The sequence below is a fragment of the Leptonychotes weddellii genome, chromosome 12 (assembly GCF_054177405.1).
Source record: "Leptonychotes weddellii isolate Sample4059 chromosome 12, ASM5417740v2, whole genome shotgun sequence".
Taxonomy (NCBI): Eukaryota; Metazoa; Chordata; class Mammalia; order Carnivora; family Phocidae; genus Leptonychotes; species Leptonychotes weddellii.
Genome location: NC_138380.1, coordinates 82,330,606 through 82,340,114, shown reverse-complemented (window position 1 = coordinate 82,340,114; position 9,509 = coordinate 82,330,606). Strand labels below are relative to the sequence as shown.

The 9,509-nt window shown below is 39.3% G+C and overlaps 1 protein-coding gene across 4 annotated transcripts in view; it reads left to right on the top strand.

Annotated features, from left to right (window-relative positions):
• Positions 1 to 9,509, top strand: part of VPS41 (VPS41 subunit of HOPS complex) — a 162,409-nt gene that overhangs the window by 72,549 nt on the left and 80,351 nt on the right. For 3 of the 4 annotated variants that reach the window (XM_081800757.1, XM_081800758.1, XM_081800759.1), the window contains 2 exons: positions 2,860 to 2,922; positions 5,056 to 5,121. In XM_081800757.1, the coding sequence (XP_081656883.1) occupies positions 2,860 to 2,922; positions 5,056 to 5,121 (129 nt within the window). The remainder of the gene's footprint in view (positions 1 to 2,859; positions 2,923 to 5,055; positions 5,122 to 9,509) is intronic. The other variant, XM_081800760.1, reaches the window with a different exon arrangement.

Sequence of the window (9,509 nt, the reverse complement as noted above, 5' to 3'; positions counted from 1 at the left end):
ATTCAGCAGATTCCTTTCACAGACGAGTATGATATTCACTGACAAAAGTGGCAAAATAAATAAAGAGGGAGGGAGAAGAAATAGATAAAAACTGTGTTTGGATTTTATTAGCTGTGGTAGTATAACTTGTGACTAGCTCGTTTGGCCATCACATCAGTGAAATGAACCAAAACATCGAAGGGTGATTCTACAAATCACCCTGCTTGTACTGATCAAGTTTATGAGATTTGTCCTGTGGAAATTACAGTGTTTTCCATGTTGATGGAGACAATAGGAATATTTGAGGAAGAGGTTATTCAGTTAAATGTAGCAATAGGGACTGACCCCAGAGTTGTAGTCTGTTCGCTTTTCTGTTGATTCCCCCTTATTCTACTATTACATCTCCAATATGGGTTCATAATTTTTTTAAATATGGGTTCATAATTTTTAAAGGGGCACTTATCCCTGGTAATTCATAATTTAACTTAACCATTAGAATCACAGTCCTAATATTTATCTTCTGTTTACTGGTGCTCAGTCTTTTTCAGCGGGTTCATACATCATTTATTTACATTTCATATACTTTTCCCACCATAAAAATAAATCACCTAACTTTTGTTCTTAAAACCACCTTTACCCTCCTGTAGCCAGAAGGATGCTTATCCATTGGAATGAATGGTCTGCTTCATTTAGTTTCAGCTTTGGTCACAAAGTTGCCTAATTCAGAGTCTGACGTTCACCTTCCCTTTAGTTTGGTAAATATTTGGGGCTTTTGGATGTTTTTTTCCCGGTTCCACTTTTCTACACTTTCCGTAGGAAGATATCTTATTTCCATATTTTAAGCTGGCTCATATAATGTTAGTGTGTAAGAGAATAGGTATGGAACACTCTTCTTGCTTCTTACGACCTTGGCCAAGTCCTTTATTTTTTTGGCAGTATCATCTGATAAGCAGGCATAATGGTGTTTGCTCTCATACCTAGCAGTGTTGCTCTAAGGACTGCATGAGGCAGGGCAGGATTTTCAGTGCTAGCTACATTTAATTAAATATTTTAAAATTTATAATTAATTAAGTTTTAAATAAATAATTTAAATAAATTGTAAATGAATTAAAATACCATTCCATCCCACCGGAACTGTTTAGTTTGTCTAGAGTGGGGTCTGGCCATTAGTATCCAGGGATCTTAACTGTGCAGTAATGATGATTCCCTCCAAACAATGAGAAGCAAGGTGGTAGTGGGGTATGCATGCATTTATCACATCAGGAATGCCTTCTAACAGACCGCCTCTGGGTAAATCACATACCCTCTTTGTTACATTGTACCATGTGCTGTTGTTGGAACCCAGAAAACATAACTTGGCACAGGATGGGAAAACAGTAGTCACAAAATGGGTGTCCTCATGATTTCACCTCTTCATGAATGAATTTGTCTCCAAAAATTGTATCAGGAGTAAATTTTCCTCTTCAAACTCGCAAAAATGAACGACTCACAACTTACTAAGATGAAAACAAGAAGAAATCAAAAGTCTGAATAGTTTTATAACTACTGAAAAAATTTGAATTTGTAATTAAAAACTTTCTCACATAGACCCCACCCTAGATGGCTTCATTAGTCAATTCTTACAAAATTAAAGAAGAAATAATACCCCTCTTCTAGAGACTGAAAAAGAATGCACACATCACAAGTTTTGGGAGATAGTTCTGAGTGCCCCCAGTAGTTAGCTGCAAGTGTCTGAGAGCTGCTGGAGTCTTCAGCTCCGCTGGGAAGAGTGTAAATTGATCAAAACCACTTTGTGAAATGGTTTGGCTGTTTATTAAATGTGAACAGATGCAGAGCTTATGACAGCAGTTCCACTCCTACTTCTGTACTCTTCACAAATGTGTATCGAAGTGCACCAAAAGATTTGTAAATAGCATTCATGGCAGCATTATTTATAATAGCCCCAATTTGGAAACAACCCAAATGATCAACAAAAGGCGGGGTACATGAATTGTGGTATATTCGTACATTGAAATACTATGCAGCAATGGCAAAGAACCAGCTATTGCTATACATAACATTTTGGATAAATCTTGTAAGGGAGAAGCCAGTGAAATAGTTCACGATCCTACTTATATAAAATTCAAACACCAGCACAGTTCATCTATGGTGATAGACTTCAGAGGAATGGTTAATTTGTCACGGTGTTACTGAATACGAAGAAACACAGAGGCGCTTCTTGGGTTCTAGTTCTTGATCTGGATGGGGTCTGCAGGGATATGTTTAGGTCACAAAAATTTATCATGCTGTAAATTTGTGATTCGTACCCTCGGCAATAATGTATATTATTCAGTTTTTAAGTATGGATAAAGTAGTCTGGAACAACTTTAAGGGAGGCAGTGGGAAGTAGAAACTTAAATCTCACATTTATACGCTCTCAGTAGATTCAACATAAGATTATAAATGAAGTGCAGTTCACCTAATCTCTTGCCACATTGATCTGCATGGTTGATTTATATATATATGACTCAAAAAAGAAGCACCTTTTTCCTTCAAGGGAAGGAAAAAATAATTCCTTTAGGGCCAGCCTATGGGAAGTTCATAAAAGAATATTAATAACCTATTTGTATCTATTTCATTTTTAAAAGCTGGCATCCATTTAATAAAACAAATTTGTGGTGAGTAAAGGGAACTCTATCCATGAGATGCTTATAAAAGCTTAATTGGAGTGGAGTACTCTCATCCTGATAGAATTGTTTTCATTGGATAGTTAATAGAGATCACAGGGGCCTTAGATTATGAAATATTCTGCTTTTTTAAATCAATAGTATGTATTCTCACAGTCAGCAGCCTTCTTTGTTGCTGTCAGGGTGAACTGACAGGATCCATTTTACTTTTCAGGTGCAGGTATTTGGACTGTATTCTGGAGAAGAATTTCATGAGACTTTTGACTGCCCCATTAAAGTAAGTATTCAGTAAGTTTTAATTTTTCTTTTTTTTTTTTTTTAAGATTTTATTTATTTGTGAGAGAGAGAATGAGAGACAGAGAACATGAGAGGGAGGAGGGTCAGAGGGAGAAGCAGACTCCCTGCTGAGCAGGGAGCCTGATGTGGGACTCGATCCCGGGACTCCAGGATCATGACCTGAGCCGAAGGCAGTCGCTTAACCACCTGAGCCACCCAGGCGCCCAAGTTTTAATTTTTCTAAGGGTTTTCTCAATGAAGGCAATAAGGATTACAGCACTTTGAGCACTACCAATGTTGCATTAATTTTGTCAGTAAGTGTCTCTTCAACACTTAGGAAGTACTAGATACCATTTGATGGTATAAAAGAGCACAGGATGTGTGTTATATGACTATGATATCAGTCTGTCCCCAGGAATCTTTTCTTGTAGTGAGTGAGATGATACATACACACAGTCTGCGATGCAAGACTCGAGAGGTACGAACAATATTAAGGAGTCCAAAGCCGAGAGAAGTTACTTCTAGCTGTCCGTGTTGGTGATGGCTTCACAGGGGGAGTGATATTTGGGTGGCTTTCATAAATGGACAGGGTGGACAGAGAAACTGGCTTTCCGTGTGGAAGAACAATATAATATAAACGGAGAAGCTAGAAAGTTCAAGTTGTGTTCAGGAAGTGGCAGAAACAGTCTAGTTTAGATGGCGTAGAAAACACTGACTTGGCAGGAGAGCCATACAGGCAGATTGGGGCTGGCTTTATTTTCAGGCTAAGAAATTTGGGCTCCGTGTGGTAGAGAAGGAGAAATTATTGAATGTTTAAGAGCAGAGAAGTGACATATACTGAGCTAAGCTTAAGGAAAATGAGTATGGCGACTATATACAGTATAGATTGGAGGGCTGATAGCCGTGCGGCAGGAGGAGTGGTCTTAGATAACACTTATGGTCATTAAAGTGACGATTAGAGTTGAAGGGAGAGGTCATTCATTGTTCTCACTTTTTTTTTTTAAAGATTTTTATTTATTTATTTGACAGAGAGAGAGATAGCAAGAGCAGGAACACAAGCAGGGGGAGTGGGAGAGGGAGAAGCAGGCTTCCCGCGGAGCAGGGAGCCCGATGTGGGACTCGATCCCAGGACCCTGGGATCATGACCTGAGCCGAAGGCAGACGCTTAACGACTGAGCCACCCAGGCGCCCCTGTTCTCACTTGTTTATTCAAACACTTATTGATCAACAGGTAAAGGAGAGATAGGATCTGATGTGTGTTTTCGAAAGGCAACTCTGCGAGTGTGGAGGGTGATTTAAGCAGGAGAGGGATTTCAAGCCGAAGGCAATTCAGGAGGCTAATGCTGTCCTCGAGGCAGGGCACCGCAGGACCTCAGGAACGGGAGTGTCAGGAGTAGTCAAGGGGGAGTCGAAGACGGGGATGTAGAAAGCTGTTCGGAGGTTGACTTGGCTGCAGGCCATCGTGATGGGTAGGATGGGGTGAGGAAGGAGGGAGGAGCTGGTTCTTGCCCTGGCAGTGGTGTGTGGCAATGCCGTCAGTTGCCGGAAGGGATGTTTTGAGTCAGGACGTTGCCAATTTGGTTTTGAGTTCAGATAACTAGTATATCTGGTGAAAACGGTATGGAGGTTTCAGAAACATGACTGTGGAGCTCCAGACAGAGATTGGCCCTAAAAACACAAGGTTGATAACTGCAGTTGGGTAAGATAAAACCATTGTCCCACCTGTTCCACTTGGTGCCCTCAAATCATTGGACGGCGTCCCGGACAAGGAGATCATTGGGTTCTTTCTCTGGGTTTCTTCTGTGAATCATATTCCGTTACAAACATTTGTGACATCTTGTTGCCTCAGTTGACCCTAAAGAGTGGATGCCCACTCAGAGAATCATCACTCAGCCAGAAACTAGAACTAATTCACTCTCATCTTTTAGCTTTGACCTGGCTTCATAGGAGAAATCTTTTCACAGAAGAGCAAAACTCAGATGTCCTCAGTTGCAGACTATTACCTGAATAGATGACTTCTTACCTAGCTAGCAGGATAATTTTTAGATCATGCTGCCTGTCATGTATAAAGGATTTTCATTCTGTGCTTTAACTGTGACTCTGAAACCAGTGATGGGTCCTTGTTCCCTTGTAGATCATTGCCGTGCACCCGCATTTCCTGAGATCCAGCTGCAAGCAGTTTGTGACTGGAGGGAAGAAGGTAAATGCTTTCTGTCTACCATTACATAGTGTCTTGGGGTGTGGGGCAGAGATTCTGTTTGGTTTTTAATTTATCCATAATATTTTTAGTGTTTGACTATTCACTAGGAGAGATTTTGAGAAAGACCAATGTGGTGAAATTGTAAGACCATCATCTCTTGGGAAAGATGGGACCTCAGTGCTTCTCACTGATACTCCTTTGGAGTAGATACAGAGCAAGAAAAACAGCTGTCACTGGAACTGTCATCTAGTGCTTTGAAATGTCCCTTCCACAAACAAAAAAGTAGCATTTAAAAATAACAAAAGAGCAGTTAAACTCACGTTTTTACCTCTTGTTGTAGAAGTCTCTTGCAGGCCTTGATAAAGTTTTAGAACAATTATGGCTGTTTTTTACTGACCTGTTTCTGGCGTATTTTATTATCTTAGTGCTATTTTAAAAATAAAAGAGGAAAGTAATCCTTTTGTGCGTTACATGTTTGTGTATCGATATAGCAAATTCTAAAATTAAAGACTCTTTCTGCTTATGGAATAAGGCAAGTTAATTTTTTTTCTATTTTTATTAACCAGTGATATTTTTAAACCATTTTTATAACAAAAATGCTGTCAGTGTACTGGAATGCTGAGTATTATTTCATATCCAGTTTAGAGCTCATTGAAAACAAGGTGGTCTGTGGTTATTTCTGTAGCAGTGTATACCTATGGAATGGCTACCTTGGGACCCAGCTACCAAATGGTTTTTGAATGTTTTATGGTAGTTATCTGTTGTTTTCCTTTGGTTTGCTGCCTCATAGACTGATTGGGCAAGAAAGCATACTGGTCATTACCTAGTATTTCTCAAGCACTGGTTTTAGCTCATTGTAATGGTAGCTCATTGCAGGTCCTGTAGATCCCAGTTCCATTCCACAGCATGAAGCCAACATTGCACCAGCTCTGATTTCTGGTTGGGAGCCAGCCAGCTTCTTCCCTCCCACCGCCCAGCTCATGGTGATCCATAGGCTCTAGCCTCGTCAGACTCACATAAAAATGTCTGTGAGATGAGTCAGTAGGAATTACAGATTTAATCTAACATTCTCTAGCTTAGATCTGCAGCTGATTCACTCTTGAAAAAAAAAAAAAAACTATCTTACTTGTCTTTGTTGACCTCAGGAAGGAGTAGCTTTACAGTTCCTGTTTGTTTATTTATTTAATGCTTTTCTAGTTAAGAAATTTTAGGTGAGACACAGCATAAATTCACTCCACTATAATTTAAATCCCTGCATTTTTATTTAAAACTGAGTGGAGATAAAGAATACTGAGTGGTTTTTAAATGGCTTAAAACAACAAACTTTACTATCTCAGTTCAGAAATTATGGAGTGGTTTACTTCGTAGTGCTGCCTCAGAGTCTCTCCCTAGGTTCCAGTCTGCATTTTGGCTGGGGCTGTGGTCATCTGAAGGCTTAACTGGGGTTGGCAAATCTGCTTCAGTTGCCTTCTTTTTTTTTTTAAGATTTTATTTATTAGAGAGCACGAGCATGGGGAGCAGCAGAGGGAGAGGGAGAAGCAGACTCCTCGCTGAGCAGGGAGCCTGAAGCAGGGTTCAATTCCAGGACCCTGGGATCATGACCTGAGCCAAAGGCAGATGCTTAACCGACTGAACCACCCAGGCGCCCTCAGTTGCCTTCTTAATAATAATTCCTCATATACTTAAAATTGATAAATCACTTTGGTTTTAAGTATTTTCCTAGTGTAGGATGCAGTTCTGTGTTCCAGTTCCCAGTTTTAGGAGTTAGAAATTTTACAGTTGTCCCCTCCTTCTTGAAGGTATTTGTATGAAAAGCATAGAGATAATATGACTGATGATGTCCAAGTGGTAGGACTCAGACTCTGAAGGTGGAATTTTTCTGTGTTAATTTGTGTTCTTAGTAACCTGGTTATTCTTGAAGTTTAGTAATTGCTGTTATACTGTGGGGATACCTGGAGTCTCATCAAGTTTGCCACAGTAGTATTACTACATGGATGTCTTGTCCACCTGCAGGATGCCTGGGTGAACTGTGTCAATTACATATTCTTCATCCTTCTACTTTAGCACTTGATATCATTTATAGACATCCATAGGAAGGATGGTGTGAATGTGGCTGTTTGGGCCAGAGCTCATTGAGTAGATACGTGAGCATTGTGCAGACAACCAAGTAGTCCAGTGTTCAAGTGTGGGTGAGCTAATGTGGGAAGCTGCATTTTGGCTTTATACAAAGATGAACATTGTGAGAGGCAGTGTAATAAGTAGAATTTACCAAATGCTGAACAGGCAAGAGCATCAGGGGTTTCGTTCATTTCTTTGGTTATCACTGACTACTTGACAGTTTGTTCTATGTTCATTTTTCTATGAGAGAGCATTCTGATTTCTCCTTTTTTCCTGTTCAGTTCTCCAGAAATGCATCTGTAGACATTTCTTCTCAAGCACAAAAAGATGTTTAATTATGAGTATAGAAGATGAAAGTAAAATAAAAACAATTCAGGTCATCTGGTGAAAAACTCTTAAAAAGTGATACTAAGTTAGAATTTCTGGATTAAAATAATTTAAAAGAAAAACACACACTAAATGGATTCTATAAAGGGCTCAGTATATTGGGATTGATAAAAGTATATATGTGTGATATTTTGATGTGAAGAATCATATGATGACACATGTCATTGTGATATAAAATCAAAATTTTTTTTTTTGGAGAATTCTTTTTTTTTTTTTTTAAGATTTTATTTATTTATTTGACAGAGAGAGACACAGTGAGAGATGGAGCACAAGCAGGGGGAGTAGAAGAGGGAAAGCAGGCTTCCTGCAGAGCAGGGAGCCCGATGCGGGGCTTGATCCCAAGACCCTGGGATCATGACCTGAGCCGAAGGCAGACACTGAACGACTGAGCCACCCAGGCACCCTAAAATTAGTTGTTTAAAGATTTTTTTTATTATGTTCAATTTTTCTAAGATTTTAATAGCTTTATTTGCATATCATAAAGTTACCAGTTAAAAGTGTACAATTCAGTTGTCAATCTTTTCCAAAGTGGCTGCACCATTTTACATTCTCAGTAGCAATATATGAAGGTTTCAGTTTCTCCATATTCTCACCAACATTCATTTTCTTAAAAGATTTTATTTATTTGGGGGAGAAAGAGAGCAAGCAGGAGGGGGGAGGGGCAGAAGGAGAAGCAGACTCCCCACTGAGCAGGGAGCCTGATGTGGGGTTCAATCCCAGGACCCTGGGTTCATGACCTGAGCCGAAGGCAGATGTTTAACCAACTGAGCTACCCAGGCGCCCCACCAGCATTCATTTTTATCTGTCTTTTGATTATAGCCATCTGGGTGTGAAGTGGTATGTCATTATTGTTTTGATTTCCATTTTCCTAATGATAAATGATGTTGAACATCTTTTCATGTGATCATTGGCCATTTGTATATCTTCTTTGGAGAAATGTCTCTTTGGATTCTTTGCTCATTTTTTGATTGGGCTATTTGCCTTTTTATTATATACTAATGAAAAATTGTTTAGATATTGTATATACATACATGTCCCTTATCAATATGATTTGCAAATATTTCCTTCCAGTCTGTGACCTCTCTTCTCACTTTATTGATGGTATCCTGTGAGCTATCAAAGTGTTAGATTTTGATAAAGTTCTGTTACCCCCCCCTTTTTTTTGACACCTTGCTTTTGGTGTCTTATCTAAGAAATCATTGCCTGATCCACAGTCATGAAGATTTATGCCTGTGTTTTTTCTAAGAGTTTCTTAGTTCTGACTGTTAAATTTAGGTCTAGAATTTCTTTGAGTCAATTTTCTGTATGGTGTGAGGAAGGAGTCCAAGCTCATTCATTTACATGTGGATATCCAGTTGTCCCAGCCTCGTTCGTTGAAAAGATTATTCTTTTGCCATTGTCTTGGCCTCTTTGTCAAAAATCAGTTAATCGTAAATGTTAGCATTTATTTCTGGACTTTAAATTTTCTTGATCTGTGTATAGTTATCCTTGCGCCAATACCCTTTTTAGGTTTTAGAGGCACTAATTTTGCTGTAATTATTTATGGGATGACAAACAAATTAGCTACTCTTGAAACATTTTGATCTTTAGTTCTTTCTCTTTAAAAAGCCATCATAAAAGACATGTATCATATGACCTCACTGATATGAGGAATTCTTAATCTCAGGAAACAAACTGAGGGTTGCTGGAGTGGTGGGGGGTGGGAGGGGTGGGGTGGCTGGGTGATAGACACTGGGGAGGTTATGTGCTCTGGTAAGCGCTGTGAATTGTGCAAGACTGTTGAATCTCAGATCTGTACCTCTGAAACAAATAATGCAATATATGTTAAGAAAAAAAAAAAAAAGATAGCAGGAGGGGAAGAATGAAGGTGGGGAATCGGAGGG